Source organism: Drosophila ficusphila, unplaced genomic scaffold, assembly GCF_018152265.1.
Source record: "Drosophila ficusphila isolate 14025-0441.05 unplaced genomic scaffold, ASM1815226v1 contig_106, whole genome shotgun sequence".
In the NCBI taxonomy this organism is placed as follows: Eukaryota; Metazoa; Arthropoda; class Insecta; order Diptera; family Drosophilidae; genus Drosophila; species Drosophila ficusphila.
In genome coordinates this window covers 13,720,966-13,745,175 of record NW_025063993.1, presented here as the reverse complement: position 1 = coordinate 13,745,175, position 24,210 = coordinate 13,720,966, and the positions used below count along the sequence as shown (strand labels likewise).

The 24,210-nt window shown below is 44.6% G+C and overlaps 6 protein-coding genes across 9 annotated transcripts; 2 read left to right on the top strand and 4 right to left on the bottom strand.

Moving 5' to 3' along the window:
* The first annotated feature begins 3,275 nt into the window (after positions 1-3,275).
* On the top strand, positions 3,276-9,649 carry LOC108087535 (mediator of RNA polymerase II transcription subunit 15). 2 transcript variants are annotated; one of them, XM_017184941.2, is made up of 5 exons: positions 3,276-3,409; positions 3,684-3,951; positions 4,739-5,136; positions 7,424-7,735; positions 7,795-9,649. In XM_017184941.2, the coding sequence occupies exons 2-5, from the start codon at positions 3,915-3,917 to the stop codon at positions 9,541-9,543; spliced, it is 2,496 nt and encodes an 831-aa protein (XP_017040430.1). In that variant the 5' UTR covers positions 3,276-3,409; positions 3,684-3,914; the 3' UTR covers positions 9,544-9,649. The 2 variants fall into 2 exon arrangements, with proteins under 2 accessions (XP_017040430.1, XP_017040431.1); XM_017184942.2 differs by lacking the exon at positions 3,276-3,409 and having other exon boundaries at positions 3,417-3,951; positions 7,430-7,735.
* A 104-nt stretch (positions 9,650-9,753) lies between these two features.
* Positions 9,754-13,894, bottom strand: LOC108087534 (transcription initiation factor TFIID subunit 2). The gene is made up of 6 exons (XM_017184940.1): positions 13,775-13,894; positions 13,657-13,711; positions 11,839-13,604; positions 11,368-11,780; positions 11,099-11,309; positions 9,754-11,034 (listed from the first exon to the last, which is right to left on the bottom strand). The coding sequence occupies exons 1-6, from the start codon at positions 13,822-13,824 to the stop codon at positions 9,870-9,872; spliced, it is 3,660 nt and encodes a 1,219-aa protein (XP_017040429.1). The 5' UTR covers positions 13,825-13,894; the 3' UTR covers positions 9,754-9,869.
* A 309-nt stretch (positions 13,895-14,203) lies between these two features.
* On the top strand, positions 14,204-18,448 carry LOC108087502 (calpain-B). Its single transcript, XM_017184897.2, has 2 exons — positions 14,204-15,687; positions 15,941-18,448. The coding sequence occupies exons 1-2, from the start codon at positions 14,490-14,492 to the stop codon at positions 17,500-17,502; spliced, it is 2,760 nt and encodes a 919-aa protein (XP_017040386.1). The 5' UTR covers positions 14,204-14,489; the 3' UTR covers positions 17,503-18,448.
* Positions 18,397-19,090, bottom strand: LOC108087505. Its single transcript, XM_017184903.2, has 3 exons — positions 18,862-19,090; positions 18,670-18,806; positions 18,397-18,590 (listed from the first exon to the last, which is right to left on the bottom strand). The coding sequence occupies exons 1-3, from the start codon at positions 18,931-18,933 to the stop codon at positions 18,446-18,448; spliced, it is 354 nt and encodes a 117-aa protein (XP_017040392.1). The 5' UTR covers positions 18,934-19,090; the 3' UTR covers positions 18,397-18,445.
* Positions 19,091-19,117: 27 nt separating this feature from the next.
* LOC108087504 (protein Hezron) lies at positions 19,118-19,852 on the bottom strand. The gene is made up of 3 exons (XM_017184902.2): positions 19,708-19,852; positions 19,474-19,653; positions 19,118-19,418 (listed from the first exon to the last, which is right to left on the bottom strand). Exons 1-3 carry the CDS (start codon positions 19,786-19,788, stop codon positions 19,131-19,133), a joined length of 549 nt encoding a protein of 182 aa, XP_017040391.1. The 5' UTR covers positions 19,789-19,852; the 3' UTR covers positions 19,118-19,130.
* Positions 19,853-19,915: 63 nt separating this feature from the next.
* LOC108087503 (type 1 phosphatidylinositol 4,5-bisphosphate 4-phosphatase) lies at positions 19,916-24,142 on the bottom strand. Of its 3 annotated transcripts, none has more exons than XM_017184898.2 (6): positions 24,051-24,142; positions 23,492-23,750; positions 21,609-21,790; positions 21,333-21,542; positions 21,112-21,276; positions 19,916-20,959 (listed from the first exon to the last, which is right to left on the bottom strand). In XM_017184898.2, the coding sequence occupies exons 2-6, from the start codon at positions 23,616-23,618 to the stop codon at positions 20,843-20,845; spliced, it is 801 nt and encodes a 266-aa protein (XP_017040387.1). In that variant the 5' UTR covers positions 23,619-23,750; positions 24,051-24,142; the 3' UTR covers positions 19,916-20,842. The 3 variants fall into 3 exon arrangements, with proteins under 3 accessions (XP_017040387.1, XP_017040390.1, XP_017040388.1); XM_017184901.2 differs by lacking the exon at positions 24,051-24,142 and adding an exon at positions 23,972-23,989; XM_017184899.2 differs by lacking the exon at positions 24,051-24,142 and having other exon boundaries at positions 23,492-23,936.
* Between the last annotated feature and the right edge of the window lie 68 nt (positions 24,143-24,210).

Below are 24,210 nucleotides of genomic sequence, written 5' to 3'. Positions count from 1 at the left end.
CTGGCCACATCGTCGATTGTGCAATTTCATTGTAAAACCACTTTTCATTAACAACAATCCGGTGGCAGGCAAAAAAAGTAAGTAAAAAAAAAACCGTCAAAATACATCCACAAAGTTGCCAATTAAGATCTCGGCAAATGTTGCCAGTTGGAGTATATCAAAAAGCATAGACTAAATGTTAAGGTTGACTCCATCGCCGTCTGATAAATTGATACACATAAAATTTGGAGCATAAAACTGTCGTAGCTTTAGAGAATGTGAATTGCTGAATGCAAATGCCAAAATGTGAACTGCCAGCAGAATCATCATCATCATCATCATCATAGTCGTCGTCTCCTTCATGATGATCATTGATTTAAGTGGATTTGGCCAGAAACTGTTGCATTTCTGGTTGCTGGATGGAGCAAAAAACTCAGAAAACTACAGCAAAAAGCACTTGAAATTAAAAGCAAAACAAAAAAATAACTGAAGAAACAGCCGGAGCACAGAAACTAATACAATAATAAATAGTAGTTGAAGAAAAGAAGATGTTGCCACTGCAGATCGCATCGTCGTCTGCCGATGTTGCTGCTGCTGCTACTGCAGTTGTTGTTGCTGTTGCTGGTGCAGCATGCAATGCAACAATTTCACAAGCAACACGCAGACAACTAAATGATAATGTGAACAAACTAGCAACAACACAGGCAGTAGGAGAATTTATAATAAGTAACTCTGCGGCTGCTGCTTCGATCGAGAGTTGCGCAAAAAAACCAAAAAAAAAAAAAAAAAAAAGCGAGGAGAAAAACAAAAGCAACTGCCGCAAATCTTCCACTTAATTATAAACTTATTTATTTGGTTAGTTTTGGCCGACGAACTGTCCTAATCAATTTGCTAAGGATGAGGAAATGGCAGGCTTGCAACAGTGGGCAATTTTCACGGATTTCCCCAGCGCCAAATTTCACAGCTACCGTGTTAACTTTGACACCACCAACGCAAAGCCCCCCATTTCCGTTGGATCGGCGGACATAGCCTGGCATTAGCATTAGGTAAGCGAGGCTCAATTAACCAGCACGGCAATCGCAATTGCCCAAATTGGCCACCGACTTGACTCCGTCCGTCAGCCGGAGTTCGCAATACGAGTAAGTGATGCTGCCAGCAGGGGTTAACCCAACTGGGGGGTTAACTCCAAACTCCTCACTCCAAGTTCCAAACTCTAAACTCCTAACTGCGCCTGCCCACGCATGCGCTGAAATGTTAATTCACAAGCCCCAAACAGAAGGGCACAGTTGGCCAAAATAAATGGCAGTTCAATTTCTGGGATCACTTGCATAGGTAAGAAGCATTTAATCAGGCTGTATAAAATTTAAAAACAAATTGGGGAGCTTGGAAAGTGTTCATAATGTTTCAATTTAATGATACAGTCAAAAAAAAGTAATTTTTCTTAAATATTTAGATTTTAAGCTAAGTAATTGTGTAATAATTGCTATCATAACTTTTCCAAATACAAAATATGAAATCTTTTTCAAGATGTCACAACCTTTAAGGATGACAAATATCTATTCTGGATATTCTAGATCATTCTAGTAAAAACCTAGATAAAACAATGCTATAGATTTGTTGAAAACAACATAGAACGTATTTAAGTTAAGTACTTAGTTAATAAAGAAACATTATTATCACCTTCCTTTAAAGCTATTCTTTCTCTCTTTCTGCTTGTATAACTTATAAATTAAAAATGGTTTTTGTTAGCTTCCCTCTTTGGTTTGCTTCTATTAATTGTACTTAAAATATTTAGTACTCAACCGCGCCACAATTTCAACGCTCAACCGCAAATAATTTAACCCACTGTGCCACGGGCAATTGCAAATGTCAAACGAAAGACTTAAGCAGCGAACTTGCCGGCAAGGGTGGAGTTTCTTTCGATTGTGTGGTGCGAGTAGTCGTACTGGGCTTGGGCATATTAAATATGCATTGCTAATGCAAATGAAAATGGAAACGCAAATGGGAGTCCCGCATCCGAATCGAAAACGCTTGTTAAAAGTAATGCGCCCAATTTGCCCAGACACACAGCAAAGGTTTAGAAAACCACAAGAGTTAAAAACAAAAAGGCAGTGAGACAAAAAGCAAAACAAAAGTGCCCTTTAGCCTCGAACAGCACAAATAGCCATGGCCGGCAGCCAGCTATCCCTCTCCCTGAACCAAGTCGATGTGTTTTTCCAACCATCCAACCATCCAACTCCATCCAACTCCATCTCCATGAGGGCGGACGGCCAATTTAGTGTCACGTTAGCATTTTCGGGGCGCTTCCAGGCGGCAGGCAAATGCCCGGCCGCACCATTAGCCTTAACTTAACTAGCGGTTAGCCACCGACAGGGCCGTCAACGTTCAATTGGCCCCCTGGAAGCCTACGAGTGCATGGGTTCACCGAGAAAAATTCGCGGTTTTGGGGGAGTTCTTATTCAAATTTAGTTTCCGAATTGGAGAGAAAAATAACCTTGACAAAAAGGAAAAGTAGAAATTATATATTATACTTGTCATTTTAGCACAAAAGCTTAATTTTGTGTTATTTATCAAATGTCTTACTTATTTATCTATGATATATTTATAATAAATAGAATTAATTTTTAGGCAAATTATACCAACTACTTTACGCACAAAAGAGAATACAATTTAAAGTTTAAACTTTATTTATTTAAGAAAAACACTTGCTTTTTATTTTTTACGTTTTAAAATTTTACAAAAATTTTTCCTTTTTGTTTTTGGTTTTTTTTTATATAAGAACTTACAAGTTACATTTATGAATGTTTAAAATTTTGAGATTTATGTTGTAATGTACAAGAATGAATATCCAAACCGTTAAGCTCTAAAAACAAATCGTATAATAAAAATGTAGTTTAGTTATGCAAAAAGGCAAAGGCAAAGGATCTTAAAATCAAATTACCTAGTATACACATCTTTAGATCTTAATGACTAACAAGCTCATACATAAAAAAAGCATATTATATTCACTAAATTTTCGTTAAGAAGAAGTGATATTTTGACCCCTCGTTATTAGTCCAAGTAGATCTTATAGTATTTTCCCTCTGTAGAGCTGTAGGAGAATCGAAGCGCAGAAGCGGCGGCGGCGATGGCAGACAGACCTTTCTCTTTGTGTTGGTGCTTGGCTGGCACGACGATCCGCAAAGGTCGGCTTTGGCTTACCAGCCGGAGCTTGGAGCCGCTCGGCTCTCGGCCGAGACTCGTCTCTTTTGGCCACGGGATTTATAAATACAAGTGTTGGCCGCACAACGCTCAAGATTCGTTGGCTGAACGTGCAGCAGCGCGCGCGATCTATTAAATCCGATTCCGAATTCGAATACGAAAAAAGCAATACAAAACCCGCAAAACGGAGCTGCAGCTCCTGGCCAAAAAGGCAGGAAAAGAGACGACGGTAAAGCAATCAGTCAATCAGAGCATCCAATTTGAAACGTTACGAATTTCGCGCCATAAAAACCAGAAAAATAATCCAAGGATTACGGGATACGAACTCAAAGCTGAAATTGGATTGCCACCCAGACTTTGATTCAGATTCAAATTTAGTTTCAGTTTTAGTTGCAGTTTCGCAATTCGCAATTCGGTTTCAATGTTGGATTGTTGTGTCGAATCTTCAGTTGCATAACTGCTGTAATAATCGCTTCGTGTGCTGTGGTGCTTCTTTGGTTCAGTTTGTTGCAGCAGCCGGCAATGCTCGATGCAGATGCAGCAGATGCGGCCATCGTAATCCCAACAACAACAACAACTGCCTGACAAGGAAACTAACAACAACAAAAACAACAACGAAAACGACTGGGAAAAATTAACCCAAGTGACTGTGAAAGTATCGAACGGCCAGACAGACCCACAGATTCAGATTCAGATATTCAATTACTAGTCTGCTGGTGCAGTGCCGCCACACAATGAGAAGCCAAATCATCGTCCTGACACTCTTGCTGGGTGAGTAGACATCGAGATCTGCGGGAAAAGTGTCTTGAGTTTGTGGTTTAGACAATATTTTTTAAATTTTTGTTTGGCTAAAATATTGTTAGGAAAAATGAAGAGATGAAAAAGATGTTCTTTGTAGTCTATAGAACTTTTTGGAAAACCCAAAGGCATTTTTAAAAAACAAACACCATAGAACATATCTAGGCTGACAAACTTTTTAAAGGAACTTTACATTTACCAAACAGTTTTGTATCCCCAAAAAGGAATATAAATAATATAAATTAATAGATTCTCTTTAAAATTGGATTAAAAGAGTAAAAAACTTCATTAAGACTTTACTTTTCATGATTTTACTTGACTTTTTTTATAAGAAAATATCTAAAAGTTAACCATTTTTTAAAATTAACAACTTTCGATTAAAAATAAAATAAATATATTGATTATATATACTTAATTTTTCATAGCTTGAATTTCCTTTTGGTAAAAGTAGATTTATTTGCAATAACCAGCTTAAATACTCTTAAAATAAATTCTGAAATTTGAATTTTCATGTGCCAATTATCTTTGGTAACAGATGGTGGTTCGATTTTAGTAACTGTTACTTGTTTAATATCTCACACAATTTTACTACAAGATTATTACCATGAAAAAGATATGCACAAAAACATAATAAGTGGCATTAAATTCAATTAAGCTAGCTTACCCTGTTTTGGGCATATAAAAATTGTTTGTTTCCCACAAACATAAATCAAAATGTAATGCTTGTAACACCAACACCTATCTCCATCCTCCCACTCAGGTCTCGTCTGCACCCAAGCCTTGGATGCGGAGGTTAAGAGCAGCCAAGACAGCAGCGGGAGTCGGTCGGTGGCGACGGTGGCGGCGGCGGAGGACAGCAAGAGCTCCGCCTCCACGCCACTGGAATCGGAGGCGACCAAAGACAAGCGACAGGTGAGCTCCAAGGAGACGCCTCTGTACCCCAACCACCGCAGCTCGGAGGCATCCGCCACCGGGAGCGATGACCCCGAGGACGGGCAGGAGACCATCTACGGCTCCAAGCCGAACCAGTTCATCATCCGTCCGATTGCCCCGCATCAGCACCAGCAGCACGAATCCCACCAGGAGCCGCAGCTGAGGAACTTCGCCGCAGCCAATTCCCGACCACATGCCGCCCAACTTCTCGAGCAGAGCCAGGAGGTGAGTTTCGGGGATATAACTATATTTTAAGGGAATCCAAATTCCAAGATTACCTACAAAAATAATCACTCCTGGTCGGGTCAAAACGTAAAGCTTTTTAAGTAAAAAAAAATTAGATTACTGCATTAAAAACTAAAGGTAAATTTCATAGGTTCATAATACTTTTTTTTAAAGTGATCATTAAATATTTTTATAGTTCCTATAAAGAAATAATTGATATGCAGATTAGCATTTCTCAAAAAAATTATTGCACTCAATATTTTGAAAGGAAAAGCAGCACAAAAAACCTTTTAATGGTAATAATCATTTATAGAGTGTGATGAACTAACAATTTAAACAGCTGAAAAACTTTAAAACAAATCTTAATATAATAAATACTATTTCAGCTCTAAATGAATCTATAATTAAGATTAAAGTTTTCCTAGGATATAATCAAAGGATATTCAGTTTAATAGGTATCATTATTGATTACCGAACCCATAAAACATTATCCATGTTCCCTGTTTTTTCCAAAGGGAGTGGGTGATCTAGTGACCGAATGGCCAACTGACGGATTACCTTTGCCATGACGGAATATTGTTTGTTTTGCGCCAATCGGGGGCGTTCCATCAACATCTCGGCGGTTTTATCTGAGCTATTGACTTGGCCCCGCGGCCATCAGACATCAGACATTGGACAACAGACATTGGACAACAGACAACGGACATCGGACGACCTGGACATCGTGACTTGGCATCGGCGGCAGGCACACGAACACGATTCTTTGCAAAATGCCGGATGTAAAAACATCTCGCCGTTCGCAGACATAAAAGGCAAAAGCCAAACGGCCCAATCCCAATCCCCCAGACGGATTTTGTCAAATTCTCCCTTTCGCCGAGGCCAAGAAACCTTGACCAATATCTTTATTTTCGGAACGAATTGCAATAGTCGCAGTAGACAAAGGCGAATGCAATTAGCAGACACAATGTTTATATTGCAAAATGTATATAGAAATTAAAAGTGCCGGCAAAAATAATAATGATATTTATATTATAAAGGCAATTGGCAAAACTAAGTCACGACTTGATGGCGACAGCAACGAATGCATAATTGCAAAATTATTATTATTTGTCTTATTACGCGTCAACACAACAATTTCCACCTCCCTTGCAACTCGAATTTCCATCACCACCACTGGGGGATTCGCCATTGGCTTCTTCGTTTTCCTCTGGGTCTTCAGTGGGTCTCTTGCAGTGTGGAAGACATCGGAACCCGTGGAAAAACACAATGGAGCTCGTCGTGGGAAGAAAGTTGACATAATGTTATAATCACCCCACTTTTGGTCTGTCAGCTTTGTGTCGCTTGATGGCTGGTGGCGCCTTGACTTGCCGGCGGCTTTATTTGCCATAATAATGGGAACCACCGATGGCACACCACTCAGCAGGTTTTACAAAGAATCAAGGGTTTTCCAAAGATTATATTTTGAATTTTGAGAAGATTTCTGCTTTAAAAAAAAGTGAATGTAAGAGTTCGGGGTGTATTTATAGGATTGTTTTGAATACATAAATAAAAATCATTTTGTTAGCCAATAATATGAATATATAAAAAGGTATGCCTAAATTATATAATAATAAATATCTAACGATAGTCTTTGGTATAGATATGTTCCGTTTGCTTGATAGAAATTTAGTTAATTGAAAAGTGATTGCACATAAAAGAAATAGTTCTTTTAAAAGTATTAAATTCAGGAACTACTATTTTCTGTCCTGTGTATTTTTCAATCAGTCCTTAATTTATTTCTTTACTTTACATAATATCTACATATATTTACATCACATAATCCTCCTCAAGTTTCGGTCTTTCAATTGATCTCTTAAAAGGCTTACAGAAACGGCTCCTTTTATGGCGAACCCTTGTTGCCTAGTGTAATGTTTGTTGTTTCTGTTGCAACATCGAAGAGCCAAAGCCGTTGCGGTTGTTGTTGTTGTTGTGGTTGTTGTGTTTGGTGTTGGCGTTGCCAAAGTTTGCCACAAGTGTTATATAAACTCATTTTTTAGATGCCACGCCATTCTCACAGCGTTTGAAGCGTTTGAAGCACCTGCAACCAGTTGTTGCCTCTGTGGTTTTTGCTTCGTTTTTCTTTTTTTTCCTTTTTTTTTCCTGAAGGCAGTGGCGTTGGTCATATGGCTCCACTTTAAACGGCTGCTGACATTGGCCGCCGGCTGAATGTTGGCGGTTCACACACCCACCGTAATTATGAGGCCCCCTCTCACTTTTTACTCTCCATCCGTATCTCCGTATCTCGAAGGTGCAGCACTACGTGTATCTGCAAGATATAATGCGCCATCATAATCAAGCGAAGGCTTTGGCGGCCGCCTCCGGTCAAGGCAAGGGTGCGGCCAGTGCGCCCAAGAAGTCATCCGCTCCGGTGGCCGAGGAGGAGCAGGAGCAGGAACAGGAGCAGGAGGCGGAGCAGCGCTATGCGGTGTCCATCCAGCCGCAGCCCCAACAGCCACGTCCTCGTCAATACCAGGGAGTGGGTCCCTATCAACTGCCCTTGCCACTCCCAGCTCCACAGCATCAGACGGTTAATCCCCAGCAGCAGCAGCAACATCAGCAGGTGGTTCATCTTTAATAAATTATAAATATAAATAACTAATTAATTAAATATCCTTGAAGCCCTACCAAGTAATTCCCGAAGAGCAGTTCCTAAAACTCCTGGAGGAGGAGCTGCAGGCGAGGGCCTACCACGAGCAACTCCGCCAGCAGCAACAGCAGCAGCAACACCAACAGCAGCAACACCAACAGCAGCAACATCGCCAGCAGCAGCAGCAACTTCAGCCGAAAGGTCTGCCAATTCACAGCACAGCTGCCACCCACAAGGTGCTCCAACAGGCGGATCCCTCCCTGGGTTTGGGTGGCTACCGAGAGCGCTTTGTGGCCGAGCAGGAGCTGGTGACTCCATCAGCCTACTCGCATCCTCGCGGTGGCCCCAAGTACTTGCCCCTGCCGCAGGCACAGCAACTGCAGGAGGACGAGGAGCCGCAGCAGCAACAGCAACCGCAACGCGTGCAGCTCCACAAGCCCGTTCCCCATTCCGGCCAGCAACTGATCCATGGACTGCCACCGCAGATTGCCTACTACCAGCCGCAGGTGAGCTACAAGACCCTGCCCAATCACCCGCTGGCCAAATCCTCGCTGGAAAGTGAGATCGAGAAGCTGTTGGCGGCCAATAAACCCGGACAATCATTGGCCTACGTGGACAGCAGCAATGAGCAGCAGGTGGCCCTTAGGCAGCCAGCTCCCCAACACCCTCCACCACCCACTTCTCATCCGGCTCTGAGGCAACCCAAGGCCTACTTGGCCAGCACACCCAACTCTCTGTTGGATGCGAACAACCAGCCATTTGTTCCGTCGCTCTTCAAGTTCAGCAATTACCAGCAGCCGACGCCGATTTATCCCACGCCGGAGGCCAAGCGATTGGGACCGGTGGTCTATCCCACGCAGCAGCAGGCGAATCAGCCGCAACCCTCGCAGTATTACTACCAGGAGGCCACGCCCACTGGAGCACCCAAGCCGAGTCCCATTCCCAAGCAGTATCACCGATCGAAGCACTATAAGTTGGCCTCGCCCACGAAAGCTCTCCTCTATGCGGATTACCAGGATCGCCAGGGATCGCCTTCCCCGCCGCCGCCTTCCAACTTCTACCCGAGTCCACCGGATCCGATAAAGCATTCGCAGAGGAATCTGGCCGTGACTCCGACTGCTTTGCCGCTCCACGCCGAGTATCCATCGCCGTCGCCCTCGCAATCCAGTATCTATGTGTCCCAGGGAACGGGCATTGCCACCCCATCCCGCGCCACGCCCACAACGGCTCCCATTCAGAAGCTGCGGACTCTGGATGAAGTGAAGCAACTGAACCTGCCCCCACCCAATGGCAAGCCCCTCACGCAGGCCGAGTTCCAGGCGCTCGTGGACGCCGGATATCCGGTGAAGGCTGTTCCCGTGCCCGTTCCCGTTCCGTATGAGCAGTACGTGAAGGATCACCCGGAGTACCGCAACCATCCGCCCGTGGATTACGCCCACATCATGCGTCTGGCCACGCGGCAGTTGGCTGCCCATCAGGCACACAGATCCCTGGCCGCTCCCTCGGAGCCGTCGGTTAAGATTCTGTCCACTCCCTCCGCCGGCGAGCTGCAGCACCATCACCAACAGACGGCCACCGGAATTGGCGGCGGCAGCATCACGTACTTGCAGCCCATCGAGGGCCAGCAGTCGCATCCCCACACCCTGGCCCATGTCCATGCGCTGCAGAAGCGGAGGCCGCGGGACGAGCAGGACACCGCTGTGGCGGGCAGCGAGCCCAAGGCGGCGGCTCCGGAGGAGGCGGAGAACGCGAACGTGAACGCGAAGGCGAAGGTGCAGTGAACGAACCCACGTCCTGTTTTAGTTAAAATGTCCTTGTCTAGTTCGTAAGTATTGTAAAAATGTTTCAGCACTTCCTTAATGTTAAATTATAAACCGACCAATAAAAGTATGGAAAACTAACAAATAAAAGTAAATACTTTACATACTTTTATATATAAATTGTGTGTATAGTTTGGCTATAAAAGAATCTTTACCTTTACAACTTATTAAAGATAAACAAAACCTGCTTTTGTTTAAATCTAATGTTTATTTATATACCTAACCCTCTGCTTACAACTCATGCAATATATATCCCGATATATCCCGACCCAGAAGAGAACCCTCACTTAGTTAAGGTTCAGGGGAGGAAGACTATTGCTGTTGCTGCTGTCCGCCGAGCTGAGAGTGTCCGGGGTGTTGGTTTCGCGGGCCTGGAGGCGCGATATCTGCGGATCGCGCTTGTCCTTATCCTTGCGCTCGCGATCCTTGTCCTTCTCCTTGTTGTGCTTGTGCTTGTGTTTGTGCTTGTGCTTCTTCTTGTCCTTCTTCTTTTTCTTCTTCAGCAGAGCATCGCCAGTCTTCAACTTGCCGTCCTCGTAGCTGCTCTCGTATCTGGTGAAGTCACCGGTTTCGAGCATCACCGATGAGTTGTCATCCTCGGCGAATATCTCGGTCTTTAGCCGCTTGGTTGCCTGATGCGAATCGGGTGCGTCGTCATCCACTGGCAGGATATTCACTTTGGTCTCACTGTCGAAGGCTTGAACGTTGACGGGTTCATCGAGCACTGTAATCTCCTCGCTTCGCTCCAGCTTGATGATCTCGTCGCCCACTTCGAAGGCTTCTGTGGCCGTCCTCTTAATGGTAACCAAGGCGGGCTTATGGCGCTCCTGCGGCTCGTTGTCCAACTCCATTAGCGGAGTGGGAGCTGGTTTTATGTCGGAGCTTGTCTTCTTGAAACTGCCGGTCACGCTGCCTGCATTGCCGCCAGTATCCTTCATCAAGTCCTTGTAGAAGCTCTGGTTCTCACCGGCCTGCAAGCAATTCGGTCGCTTGCTTCCGTAAAGAGCGTAGTACAGATCCACGGTATCGCAACGCAGCTTGGTGTCGTAGGCCAACGTATTTATGCTGTACCACAGGCGATCCACCAGATTGGGTTTATCCAGGCGACTGCGAGATTCGCGGGTGAACGGCGGATTGTTGATCAGCAGTTGAGCCAACGCATGGCGTGCAGCAGGATCTGGATCAGTCTCCAGCAAATTAATTAAATGATCCAAGTCCTCGCTACGACCATCCACTTTGACGAAGTCTACCAGACACTCCATGGCAGCAATGCGAAGATCCAAATAGATTCCATACTCCGCATAGCTGCGGTAAATGTGAGGCAGTGACGGCAGGTGACCGAACTTCTGCAGCTTTCGGATGACCTTCAGGCAGGAAACTGACACCATGTACTTGTACGAGGGCAGGTGCTTCTCCATGTTCAGCAGGCGAGTCACTTCATCCAGAACCAACCTGGTTATATACAGATTGTTTGTAAAATTATTAAATTCATTAATCAAATGCTTGGCAAACTCACTTTGCATCTGTAGAAAGACTATCCGTGGTGATCTGAGTGCCGTGAATAGCCACGGAAACAACAGGCGTTAGTGTTTCGCCCAGAGCTTCCACTAAAGCGGCTCTGTAGTAGGCATCCGTGTAATGATTTCGCGAGTTCTCATTATACTTGAAGAGATCAAAAAGGAAACGCATCACTTCCGGCGGGCAAATACCATGGGATGTGCGCAGACCTAAAAGGAAAATAGGTTATTCAGCATGCTTTTTTATTCAATTCAATTAATTTCTAACCAGCCATAGCCACGGGAATAGCCTTTTGCAGAAAGTACAGCTGAAAGTTGGAAAAGTTGTTCAGCTTGATGATGTGCGGAGCACTAAAAGAGCCAAAAAACTTCCTGAATATGTTCAGCATAGCGGGTGGGCCGCTCCAGGAGGCCACCATCTGGTTGGCCACTTTGGTTAGACTGTGGGCCGCCTCGCAGCGCACTTGATAGAAACAACGCTCGCTTTCAATAGTGTCGGTTAAGGCAAGTCTGGTGGCATTTGTTGGGTACTTTTGCAGTGCCTGAATGGCCTGAAACTGGGCAGTAACATCGCGCTCGTGCCGCAGCTGATACTGCCACTGGAAGTCCGGCTGCTCAATGATCAAATCACGCAGCAAAATCATCTCTGGATCGAGTCGTATCCAAAGCACAGGTGAGTCGCTACACAAAACAAATATATTAATGGATTGTTTAGCAAAATATTTAGTTAATAGCTCACTCCATGGCTGACAAATCCATCTCCACCTCCTCACCGGTGCACAAAGGGATCTTCTTCTTTTTGTTACGCCTGCTCTTCGAATGGCAGGTGATATCCGCTTTTACCAGAGTATTCTCTATCTGAAGCGTGTGCTTGAAGGTACCATCCAACTCTTGCAGTTGAACAAGTAAAGGACCATTGTACTTCCTCACTCCACGCTGATTAACAAAGTCCTGACGGATCTCCAGCTCAATGGTGTTCCTCTTGCGATTGAACACAGATGTGAGCGAAAACTTGGCGTGGCCTCCAGTGCGCACCCACTGATCCATGAAAACAGACATATCCTTGCCCGTCACCGTGAAGATCGCCTTGATGAAGATGTTGGTTGAGATGAGGAGTTGAGACCACAATCCGGCGCCAATCTTCGTCGATGCCGCATTGGTGGCCAAGGCCAGTTGCTTGTTGAACACCTGAATGAGCAGCTCCTGGCCGATGCGGTGCTCCAGCATCCGGATAACCAAGTGCGCCTTCCTCCGCATCGCTTCCACATATTTTGGCGACACGGTGTGCAGACTCTTAATGGGGAAATAGTGAACAATCTCCGGCTGATTGCTAGCAGCCACCGATGGATTTGTACTCGAAACTGGTAATGGAGCTGGAGGCTGGCTGCAATCGAGAATAATACCGCCGTACTGCTCCTCGTATTTCACCACACGCGCCAGTTCTGCTTGCACCCAAGCGCGGTACTCGTTGTTGCCGAAGCACTTCCTCGAGTACAATCCACACAGGTACTCCGCAATTCCCTTAGCCAGCCAGGTATCCGACCAATGATGTGATGTGATGAAGCAACCGAAGAACTGTTCGGCCACAGCTCGTGACATAAACGTTCGCGATATATACGTTTGGTCGATGATTGCAATGGAGTGCAGCAGGTTCACTGAAGCGATGCTCATGGTCGCATAGGCACTAATGTCCGTGTCCAACTCGTCTACAAACACCTGTTTGTAGCAGGAAAACGGATAGCGTGTGGATAAGGTCTCCTCGAAGAATTCGAATGCTTCGTGCAGATAGCGAACAGTATTCTTCAGCAGGGGCAGCATTCCAGGCAGACAGAAGTGGGTCACCTCGTGCATGTGTGGATCCACATAGATTTCAAACTGACCTACAGCCAGTGCAATATTGGGTGCACATACGGGAGTTGTTACAGTGTAATGAAACGTTTTCTTCCGCAAATCTGGAGTCATAATGACCTCAACCAGTTCTCCGCATGATACTGCCGTTAGATTCTTGTCCACGGTGAACTCCAGGCGCCAGGTGCAAGAATCCGCGAAGCTGTCAACGCAGGGAAACCACAACCGAGTGGAATTTTCATAGCAGTTGGTAAACATATGGGAGCAGTTTATCTGGGTCTCCTCATCCATGGATTCAGGTGGTATGACAAAGTGAACACCGCTTTTGGGATTCTCCAGCGAGAACTCGATGCGGATACGTAGGCCCTGACCCTCCTGGATCATGGAAAAGCCTTCAGGTGGAACTTGGATCAGCAGTTCACCATTGTTCACATCTGGATCTGTGATCTGGGCGGCAGCCAGATGGTTCTGGGAGTAGGCCTCCAGCACGCGGCTTTTGGGATCTTTGTGTGAGATGTCCTGGAAGGGATCGAAGTAAACGAACTCCGCCTGGCAGACATCGTTCAAAACAACGCTGTAGATCCGCAGTTGCTTGGCATTCAGGCGGATGAGGCGCAGGTTCTCGCTGTTCGGCACTATGGTCAGTTCGACCACGCCCTAAAACGGGGAGTTAGTTGCAAAACATTTCTACATTTATGTATATTCTTACGATTATGCTCCTCCGCTCGAAACTTATGCCCGTGAGACTCACAACCTGATGCGCCGTGCTGGTCGAAATGAAAAAACTATTAACTCTCAATTTCTAAATAATCTTTTGAAATACTTATAGTTTAAACGGACGCAGTGGTGCCTCTGGCACCTCAGGTAGCGTTTCCATCGCTTGAATTCCCAATCTTCTCCAGAAATTCTAATTAATTAGGGTTTGTTGTCAAAAAACAAGAGGTCTGTTTTACTTCTTCTTCTTCTATTGTGAATGCCGACAGGGCGAAAAAATACCAAAAATATTTAGGGTGCATTGGCAACTCTGTACGTTTGTGCAGCCCTGAGGGCAGAATTAAACCTTTGTGTTTTGTTGGGGGTTTTATTTTGACCCATGTTTAATAGTCAAGAAAGGTCTTAGGTATTGCAGATAAAAAGAAGTCATATTCAAACCAAGTGCTTTCTTAGTTTTGATTTATTTAAGTTTTATGATTGGCAAAAATAAAAAACCTTTTTTTAACATTTCTATTGTTATGTGGTATGAAATAAAACATCGCTTAATTAAGCTATATCTTTTGATTCGCCATTTCCATACATAAATCAACAAAATATCTTGACCCACAAGGGTTAAAGATTATGAATCATTTACCGAGAAAGTTAAATTTGGATACTTCTCCCATTTAAAGCGTACGATTCCCAGCGAGTCAGCAGTTTTACCACGGCAGCGAGTTAATCAGCATCTGGATCCAGTTAGCGCCGTAGTTTTACCCGATTTGCAACGCCATTAGCTTAGTTTTCCATTAGGAAAAACCCGTGCGTGGAGTGGAATAGCATCCATTAAAAATGTACGGCATTGATAATTACCCCAAGAATTATCATGCCAGTGGCATTGGCCTTGTCAATTTGGCGGCCTTGGGCTACAGCAAGAATGAAGTCAGCGGCGGAGACGAACAAGCACCCAAACCCAAAGCGGGTCTCTACCCATCGTTGCCCTATCCCTCGTCGGAATCCGTGGGAGGAATGCCATATGTGGTGAAGCAGACGAGTCACGCCCAGAATACCTCGTACCCGGGAGTCGGAATGCCCGTGCCAGGAGCTCCATCAGCGCCATCACCCTACCCCAGTGCAATGCCATATCCAGGAGCAGGTCTCTATCCCAGTTTGCCATCAGCAAACGCCCCTTCTCTTCCGTATCCCTCTGCCCCAATGGCGCCCTATCCGACCGGAATGCCCTATCCAACTGGCATGCCGCAGCCGAATCTTCCCTATCCGGCTGCTCCGCTAGCACCGTACCCCTCGGCTATGCCCGGTTTGCCCAGCATGCCAATGCCATATGCTCCGATGCCAACGAGTCCGGCTCCGCAGCACGGCGGTGGATTCCCAGCTCTGCCATATCCCACGGCTCCACCGCCAGCCAGTGCGCCAACGCAGGAGGAGGAGCCCTCGGTGGGCGTTGCGGAACTGAGCTTCACCAGCGTCAAGGTGCCCGAGAACCAGAACATGTTCTGGATGGGTCGCAAGGCGACCAGTAACCGTCAGCATAGCGTCAGCAAGGGAGACTTTGCCTCTCTGCGCGAAAGCTGCGTGGCCAACGGAACCATGTTCGAGGATCCCGACTTTCCGGCTGACAATTCCTCGCTGATGTATTCCCGACGACCCGATCGCTACTACGAGTGGCTGCGTCCCGGAGACATTGTCGACGATCCGCAATTCTTCGTCGAGGGTTACTCGCGGTTCGATGTGCAGCAGGGAGAACTGGGTGACTGCTGGCTCCTGGCCGCAGCGGCCAATCTCACACAGGACTCGAAGCTGTTCTTCAGGGTGATCCCGCCGGATCAGGACTTCCAGGAGAACTACGCCGGCATCTTCCACTTCAAGTTCTGGCAGTACGGCAAGTGGGTGGAGGTGGTCATCGATGATCGGCTGCCCACCTACAATGGCGAGCTGATCTACATGCACTCCACCGAAAAGAACGAGTTCTGGAGCGCCCTGCTGGAGAAGGCGTACGCAAAGCTGCACGGCTCCTATGAAGCTCTCAAGGGTAAGAATTTTGTGTACTGCGGATGTACGATTTGCAAAAACGTATCAAATTCAAAAACTTTTCTAAAAATACGTCATGCTTATCATAAGTTTTTTTTTGTTTAAGTGGCACGTTTTGTGGCGTACTTACTTCCTGTTTATTGTTCTGATGATAAATTTAATAAGTCCTAAAATATTTTTAATTTAAATTGTAATAGTTTTTATTCTAAATTCAATCCAATCAAACATCTAACATCTTACCTCTCTAAATTTAGGTGGCACCACTTGCGAGGCCATGGAGGACTTCACCGGCGGCGTTACCGAGTGGTATGACATCAAGGAGGCTCCTCCAAATCTATTCAGCATCATGATGAAGGCTGCCGAGCGTGGCTCTATGATGGGCTGCTCGCTGGAACCCGATCCACATGTTCTGGAGGCGGAGACCCCTCAAGGTTTGATTCGCGGGCATGCCTACTCCATTACTAAGGTGACCCTCATGGACATTTCGACGCCCAATCGCTCGGGCAAGCTGCCCATGATCCGTATGCGTAACCCATGGGGCAACGATGCTGAATGGAGCGGTCCCTGGAGCGATAGCTCTCCCGAATGGCGCTTCATCCCGGAGCACACAAAAGAGGAGATTGGCCTAAATTTCGATCGAGATGGAGAGTTCTGGATGTCCTTCCAGGACTTCCTTAACCACTTTGATCGCGTGGAGATCTGCAACTTGTCACCCGATTCGCTAACGGAGGATCAGCAGCAGAGCTCGCGTCGCAAGTGGGAGATGTCCATGTTCGAGGGCGAGTGGACATCGGGCGTGACGGCCGGAGGTTGCAGGAACTTCCTGGAGACCTTCTGGCATAATCCGCAGTACATTATCTCTCTGGAGGATCCCGATGACGAGGACGATGATGGCAAGTGCACGGCAATTGTGGCCCTGATGCAAAAGAATCGACGCAGCAAACGCAACGTGGGCATCGATTGCCTGACCATTGGATTTGCTATATATCACTTGACGGACAGAGATATGCAGGTGAAGCCACAGGGACTGAACTTCTTCAAGTACCGAGCTTCGGTGGCCAGATCGCCCCACTTCATCAACACACGTGAGGTATGTGCTCGGTTCAAGCTGCCTCCTGGTCACTATTTGATTGTGCCCTCGACCTTTGATCCGAATGAGGAGGGCGAGTTCATTATTCGCGTCTTCTCGGAGACAATGAACAACATGGAGGAGAACGACGACGAGGTCGGCTTTGGCGAGACCGATGACCGCATTGCTCCGTCTCTGCCGCCACCAACGCCGAAGGAGGAGGATGACCCGCAGCGCATTGCTCTGCGTCACCTGTTCGACAGCGTTGCTGGCAGCGATGAGGAGGTGGACTGGCAGGAGCTGAAGCGCATCCTGGACCACTCGATGCGCGACGTGATGGTGGGCAGCGATGGCTTCTCCAAGGATGCCGTGCGTTCGATGGTAGCCATGCTGGACAAGGATCGCTCCGGCCGCCTGGGCTTCGAGGAGTTCGAGGCGCTGCTTACCGACATTGCCAAGTGGCGAGCGGTCTTTAAACTTTACGACACCCGTCGCACTGGCAGCATCGATGGTTTCCATCTGCGCGGAGCGCTCAATTCGGCTGGCTACCATCTGAACAACCGGCTGCTGAATGCCCTGGCCCATCGTTACGGATCGCGCGAGGGCCAAATACCCTTCGACGACTTCTTGATGTGCGCCATCAAGGTGAGGACATTCATCGAGATGTTCCGCGAGCGGGACACGGACAACTCGGACACGGCGTTCTTCAACCTGGACGATTGGCTGGAGCGAACAATTTACTCTTAAATTACTTGCAATTGATACTAATCTAATCCTAAGTGCCACGTTACTTAACCTGCCTATGCATTATATTATTCATGCATGCATACACATATGAGCAAAGCTACACAGAGATCCATGACGATATCGCGCGAAGATCGGAAGAGGTACACTCATTCAGCCAACAAGAGCATCTTATCATATGACCAAATCCGGAAATACAACATCATCTGGCGAAATTGGACTGGCCTTGGCAATGGCACGATAAACGATATAAAACTCGCGTACACAATTTATACAATCCACTCTATAGATTTTATACTATACACATCAACTGGAGGGATGACTAAGAGCGAGCATCAATATAAAAAAAGGTGCTCTATGCACCTCAACAAGAGTCAAGAAACGTGCTAGTACAAACTGAAAAGTGCATTATTACCTTACCATTTGCTACGAGACACTCGGAAGCCATTATTACGCATCAACAATATTTATTAGATATACGAAATGAATAAGCATGTATTTTTGTAACATCGTAATCTCCGATCCGCCACATTACATATTTGTCCAGGTGCTAAAAGTGAATCCAATTTAAAACTGTTGTGTCAACAAACGTTGTAATTGTTATCAGGGAGTTAATGGGATACGAATAGTCCCAGTCACTCATCGAATAAATTTAAGCTTTAAATTAAAATTTATCCATAAATTTTATTGAATTTGATCAAAACTTGTACTTCCCTTCCTTAAATCGTATTTAATTTCTATTATCGGTAATCTCAATGTATACCCCTATGTCAAATTAAGTGTTTTAACTAACTGAAATTAATATATTCGGGCAAGAGGCTTTTTGTTGAACGCTTTTATACTATACTATAATTTTTGTGTACAATTTATCTAATCAAAATTAATTATCTTTATGTATTTGTTGCTTTCCCACTTTTTTATGTAAATAAAATGCACGAGATTACATCTATTTGACGACAACGACTATATCGGCACCGCTCGGAACTCCAGCATCGACCATTTCCTGCTTCATCTCCTCTATTGATAGGTCGTTGTCAGAGGCCAAAGTATTGAGAACCTCCAGAAAGTCTTCGTATTCCAAGCGCCATTTTCTATAGGATTTTATGGGAGTTCGATAAATTATTTACTCTATTTTATATATAAACAAAATACTTCTAGTATGATACTCACTTGTACCGCATATATATGAGCCCAGTTTGGGTTCGTGTTATAATATTTGGCATAAGCTTCGCCTGCTCCAGCCAGGCATCCAGTTGCGAGAGCAGAATGCTATCGAAAACCTCATTCTCTATATCCGTGGGTATAACCTTAGGCCAAACGATACCCATTGTAGATTAGTCATAACTAATTAAGTTATCCTACCTGATAGTTGCAATACACCTGGAACAAGGTGTCTAGGGTGTGTTTCTTTGGTTTATCTTCATCATCGGCCATGGTGGATATTAGGTGGTTAGCAGTGCATAAAATCGATTGTGTACAAATAAGAATTGTGCTTTTTGGCAGATAAAGAAAAGTATTCTATGTGGGTGTCGAGGCTATGTGTATTTAGAATTGTTTTGTTGATAAACAAAGCGCCGAGAGAACCGGGAGCTATCTGGGCGACTGTTGCCATGGGCACGTTCCTCGTTTCATTATTGTGTATTGTTGTGGAAGTATAGGACGATGCGTTTGACGTAGAGCAGTAATTTGGGGTCACACCGCTCGCCTCGGATGTTCTCCACTCCATAGGGAGCTTCTATGGTCAACTGATCCACTTTGATGGCCGCATTGTTGCCTTGGTTTTGCCACTTGACATGTGCATCACCGAAATGCTTGGCCATCAATCGATACAGAGCTTGACCAAAAGGCGAGGCATTGGGATGATAACTCCGGCGGAATAAGGAACGCTGTTCAGTTGTCCGGCGCAAACGCTCTTGCAGCTACAATATATATTAAATTAACTAAAAGATCTTAAAATAAATCCAGAGAAACTACCATCAGGAGATCAATTGGTTCAGGGGGCTGAACATTTTCCAATGGAAGCATTTCCTTCACTATCTCGATATCCACGCACATGGAGAGATTCACAATACAGAGGGTCTGCTCGTCTCCACCGCCTTTGCTAGACGGGCACTTCATCATCAGCATTTTAACGCCCAGATCAAAGGCCACAACCTAGAAAATGATATCCATTATATAATATTGAAAACAAAAATATTGCAGGTATACCTCCCCCGAAATATTGTCGCCAAAACAAGTTTTGCAACGCACAATTGAACCCATTGTAAAGCAGGGAGCCAAGGACGACATTTTTCAGGCTGAGAGAGAATTCGAAAAATCAAATCAACAAGCCAAACCAATTTTCGATGTCAGGTTCAAGGCAAACTGCGTTTTCTATAGCTCCGCCATGCTGTCGCCGCAAAAAAGTCCGTTGTACTTGTGGTTTTATTTCTTTTTATTTACAGTGTATGTATGCTAATTTATAATGTACTAAATATAAATGTTGTATATATATATATATTTCAAAAGTAAACCGTTCCTTTTAATCATATATATATTTAATTTCGCAGTTTAGCAGTTGCGGTCTAAATTGTTGTTTTCTGCATGAGCGTTGCTTGTTCTCTGTTGTTCAAGAAGTGTTGCTTTGTTTATTTTCATCATAATTATGTATGTATGGTATATATGCGCGTATGTATGTACCTTTTCATTAGCACTGTTAGCATACCCTTTAAATTATTTCTAACGCCAAAAACAAAACGCTTTCCCCTTCTGCTTTGGCGGTTAACTGAGAAGAGTGCATTGAATAAATTCTTAGCAACACAAAATTCAAAGCGTATCAACGAATACGTAAAGAATAAATACCCAAAATATGTAGTTGCAGGACAGGCACAAACGGATAACAAATCGGACACTTAAACAACAAAACTGTACATTCTTTAAAATGGGAGCCTGACGATTCTATAAATGAGTTGATCGGTCGCTGATCTAATAACTAATGACTGCCTACAGTTCTGTGAGTTTTCTCTTTTAGCACTTTGATGGTAGCTATTTCTGCGACTCTCGAAATATTTGATTTTAGTAGAGTTTAGTTAGTTACGGTCTTAACATCCTAATTATGCCTTTCAAAATCACTTTAAACGGGGACATCCTTTCGATAATTTCGCTAGGTTTTGCTATTAGTTTTCCTCGAAATGAAGAGTTTTAAAAAGCTGCACTGCTGGAGAAATGTTCAGATGTTCCGTCTGCGAATTGGCTGCTTGTGTTTAGTTAAATTTAATATCAAAAGGAATGATATATATGAATAATATATATATATAAAAATAAAACAATGCACTTCCTTCGCTGATGGCCCCGTGCTTTAGCTTTACATTGGCCCATCGATGGCGCTCACTTTAAGGCGGAAATAGTAGGCGGAGCGGGCCAGCATGCACCCCGCAATCACGAACAGCGCCACATAGAGAATATACATGCCGCCGTGGCTCTGCAAAAAAAAAAAAGAGTAAATAAATATGGAATCAGTAAACAATATCGGAACAATGCAGCTCGTTTTAAAAGCTGTAATGTTTACTTTCGAGGCAATTAATAGCCCTCAAGTGGAGTGTTTTCTGTCCAAACATCAAATTTATTGCTTACCGAAGCAGTCGAGAATGTGCCGATAGTAACGCCGATGCCTGTGATGAGGAATACCAGCGCCACAACAGCGAAAATAACACCGCGACTGTTGGCGAAGCGCGAGCCAACCGACGAGACCTTCCTGCAGTGTGGACAGCGGGCCAATGCGTTGTGATACGTGTTAAACTGCAATAGCAAGATGTAGAGGATTCCTCAAGCAGAGAATCTGGCTGGGAGCTCACCAAAAACGTGTCCGAACAGTGGCCACAGGTCACGCGGCACATGCCCGGCATGGTGGGCACGGGCGGGGTGACAGGACTCGGGGCCAGGTTAATGATCCTCTTGCAATTGGGCCGTGGACAAGCGATGCGCTGCGAGGAGCTTTTGCAGATAAGCAAACAGTTGCACGGACAGCGAACGTACTTCTTGCCCGGCGGAGCGTTCCGTATGGGCTGTGGAAAATCAAAATAAGAGTAAGTCATGATTTGCATTTTATGTTATTATAGTAAGCAACTCACAGTAGCCTCATTGCAGTGGGTGCACTTGACCACGTGCTGCTCCCGCTTCGTGGTGATGTCAATCATTTGCTGACATACCCGACAGGTGACCATCGGCACGCCTCCGGTGTTGGTGCTCTGCTGATACGGCGGCGGCAGCTCATCGGGTCCAATGCAAGGCACAGCTGTCGGTGCTCCATTACCTAAAAATCCATTGGGAAATCAAGGTATTAATTGGATAACAAGGTAAACATTGAACCCTGCAAAGCTGAGACCTTTGGTGTAAAATAAATACATCTCGTCAGCAGTGAGCCCTCAACTACACTACTCATCTTGTGAAGATTTACTCGGTGAAAGAGAGAGAAGTGAATTTATTGCGATAAAGTCAAATGGGTCAATGTTTTGGCTCTATGAATGCAGCGTTCCTGTCTTGGCATTAAACTAGTGCAGCTAAACCGCAGTTGTGGTGCTCTGCTCTCGATCAAAACAAGTTCGAACTTTGTGCAAGAAGAACGTAAATATAAACAAGCCAGGAGGCGAAGACAAAGAAAGGCGTCGTTTTCGTTCGCTTTCTGCGAAGATCATGTGTATTTTATGGATCGCTTTGCTAACAGGAATAGGTTATTTAAGAATTTAATTAACTCCAATTTTATGGGTTCTCTAGACTAACGTTTTTTATTCAGCAAAGGTAAATAGATTTTTATGAAGTGTGCAGTGTTTTTGACCCTTTTTTTTAACCTTACAACAGAATAGACTTGTAAAGTTGGTGCCTTTTTAGAAATTATATTTGTTTTCTTTAGAACTTTAGTTATTTTTATAAATTTTGTGAAGTAAGTTAATATTATTATTAGGAATATATTAAATTCAGGTTACATTTTCAACATTTTTAAACCGACTTTTACTTGGCTTATTTATTTTCTGACAAAATATTTTTAGATTTAAAACTAAAAAAATTTGGATCAATCATGGTTTGAAACGTCTGGTGAACTTTAACCTCGACCCCCCCAAGAAACTAAATTTTAATAGGGTATTATAAATATATCACTGAGGTTTCCCTGAGACGAAGATCAGGTTCCTTGGCAAACAATGGAGTTGCTGCTCATCGCAAGCCCTCTATGCCTTTAATTTTGCCCTGTGCCACGATAAGGCAGCGAATCACTCGATGACTCATGGACTTCGCTGACCTCCCTTCACCACCACTTTAACACCACCTCCAAATCGATGCTGATTAAACAGCTGTGGGGAACGCTTTTTACGCTGATAAAGGCGTCCTACTATAAACAATAACAAAGGCGGTGCGAATATTTGGCCAATACCGGCATCGGGTTACTAGGAACGCATAAACAGAGAACGATTGTAGTTCGCTAACAAATTGAAATTAATATTCAAATTTTGTATATCATTTTGATAGGTCAATAATTTGAATTAAAGATAGGCTTATCACGTTGTGCGGTAAGACAGCATACTAATTACTAATAAGAAATATCATTTGACAATTTTATATGAATTATATGGGTTGATAATAAATGAAATTTAATATTTTAAGATTGCTGATCTTATCTTTTCGCCTATGCCTATAAACTTGCATTATTTGGATTACTTGAAAATATATTCTAAATCTAAATCATAGGGTATTTTTGTGGCGTTTTAGATATGTATATCTTTGGACCTCATCATGTGGTACGATATCAAACCATTTTTTTTCTGTGCTTCCTATTACCATGACTCAGTTGGGTGAAGTGTGAAAATGCCAACTGAGCCGAGAGTAGACAACTTCGAATCACGGCTGCGGATAAGTGGAGCACCCGCACACTTGTTGGGTTTCCAAACAAGACAAAACAAAATACAACACCCGGCTGATTGGATGCGGGTTGAATGCCCGGCTTTATGGTCACGATACGCACCGTCCTCGTTGGTGGCCACCGATGAGCTGCTCCCCGGATTATCGCCTCCCTCGTCCACTGCATCCACCGAGTTGTATCCGTTTCCGTCGTCCTTGTTGATCAAACTCTGTCGCTCTGGATCCGCCATGCTTGAATTAACTCCCGATTCCTTACTGTTTGGATTTTTTTGTGGTAGAGCAACTCCCGTTAACTTCACTTTTTAGCTGCCGCTGTGTTTTTTGTTGTTGCTGCTGCTGCTGCTGCAACGCAATCGTTCCAACTGCAAAACAAGGAAGGAAGTTTCGAGTTTTAGGCGTTGTGCCACATATTTTCCTAGTAAGTTCTTTGTTCCCGAATGCAGCAGTCACTTGTTCGTCGCGGTTTTCACTCTCGTTTATTGAAACACATCCTCCCTTTTTTCCCTTTTCGGCATGCGCCGCAATTAATCAATTCTCGACCACTGCAAGTGCAACGCCCACACAGTCTCTTGGTTGCACTCACACTTGTTAAAACAAGCTTTTTGGGTTGCAATTGAGTTAATTGTTTAACAATTGTTGGCCATATTTGTGCTATATTTTACCTTATTTTTGTTGAAAATGCACTGCTGTCGCTGCGATCTGGCCACACTGTGGCGGCTTTCTGGCAACGCTCGTTTAGGTGGTGGTAATTAAGCATGCAGCCCTTATGTGAAGTTACCACCTATGTTAAGTTGACCAAATAAAGATTATTTTAATTTTTAT

Coding starts and splice junctions, on each gene's coding strand:
- LOC108087502 (XM_017184897.2), top strand. CDS start 14,490: ATGTACGGCATTGATAATTACCCCAAGAATTATCATGCCAGTGGCATT. Junction 15,688..15,940: donor CTCCTATGAAGCTCTCAAGG/GTAAGAATTTTG, acceptor CTCTAAATTTAG/GTGGCACCACTTGCGAGGCC.
- LOC108087534 (XM_017184940.1), bottom strand. CDS start 13,824: ATGGAAACGCTACCTGAGGTGCCAGAGGCACCACTGCGTCCGTTTAAA. Junction 11,781..11,838: donor ATGGATTTGTCAGCCATGGA/GTGAGCTATTAA, acceptor TGTTTTGTGTAG/CGACTCACCTGTGCTTTGGA. Junction 11,310..11,367: donor TATTCCCGTGGCTATGGCTG/GTTAGAAATTAA, acceptor TTTTCCTTTTAG/GTCTGCGCACATCCCATGGT.
- LOC108087503 (XM_017184898.2), bottom strand. CDS start 23,618: ATGGCGGATCCAGAGCGACAGAGTTTGATCAACAAGGACGACGGAAAC. Junction 21,543..21,608: donor CCCACTGCAATGAGGCTACT/GTGAGTTGCTTA, acceptor GATTTTCCACAG/CCCATACGGAACGCTCCGCC. Junction 20,960..21,111: donor GCACATTCTCGACTGCTTCG/GTAAGCAATAAA, acceptor TTTTTTTTGCAG/AGCCACGGCGGCATGTATAT.
- LOC108087535 (XM_017184941.2), top strand. CDS start 3,915: ATGAGAAGCCAAATCATCGTCCTGACACTCTTGCTGG. Junction 3,952..4,738: donor CGTCCTGACACTCTTGCTGG/GTGAGTAGACAT, acceptor CCTCCCACTCAG/GTCTCGTCTGCACCCAAGCC. Junction 5,137..7,423: donor TTCTCGAGCAGAGCCAGGAG/GTGAGTTTCGGG, acceptor CGTATCTCGAAG/GTGCAGCACTACGTGTATCT.
- LOC108087505 (XM_017184903.2), bottom strand. CDS start 18,933: ATGGCCGATGATGAAGATAAACCAAAGAAACACACCCTAGACACCTTG. Junction 18,807..18,861: donor AGGTGTATTGCAACTATCAG/GTAGGATAACTT, acceptor GTTTGGCCTAAG/GTTATACCCACGGATATAGA. Junction 18,591..18,669: donor CTCATATATATGCGGTACAA/GTGAGTATCATA, acceptor AAAATCCTATAG/AAAATGGCGCTTGGAATACG.
- LOC108087504 (XM_017184902.2), bottom strand. CDS start 19,788: ATGTCGTCCTTGGCTCCCTGCTTTACAATGGGTTCAATTGTGCGTTGC. Junction 19,654..19,707: donor GCGACAATATTTCGGGGGAG/GTATACCTGCAA, acceptor ATCATTTTCTAG/GTTGTGGCCTTTGATCTGGG. Junction 19,419..19,473: donor AACCAATTGATCTCCTGATG/GTAGTTTCTCTG, acceptor TATATATTGTAG/CTGCAAGAGCGTTTGCGCCG.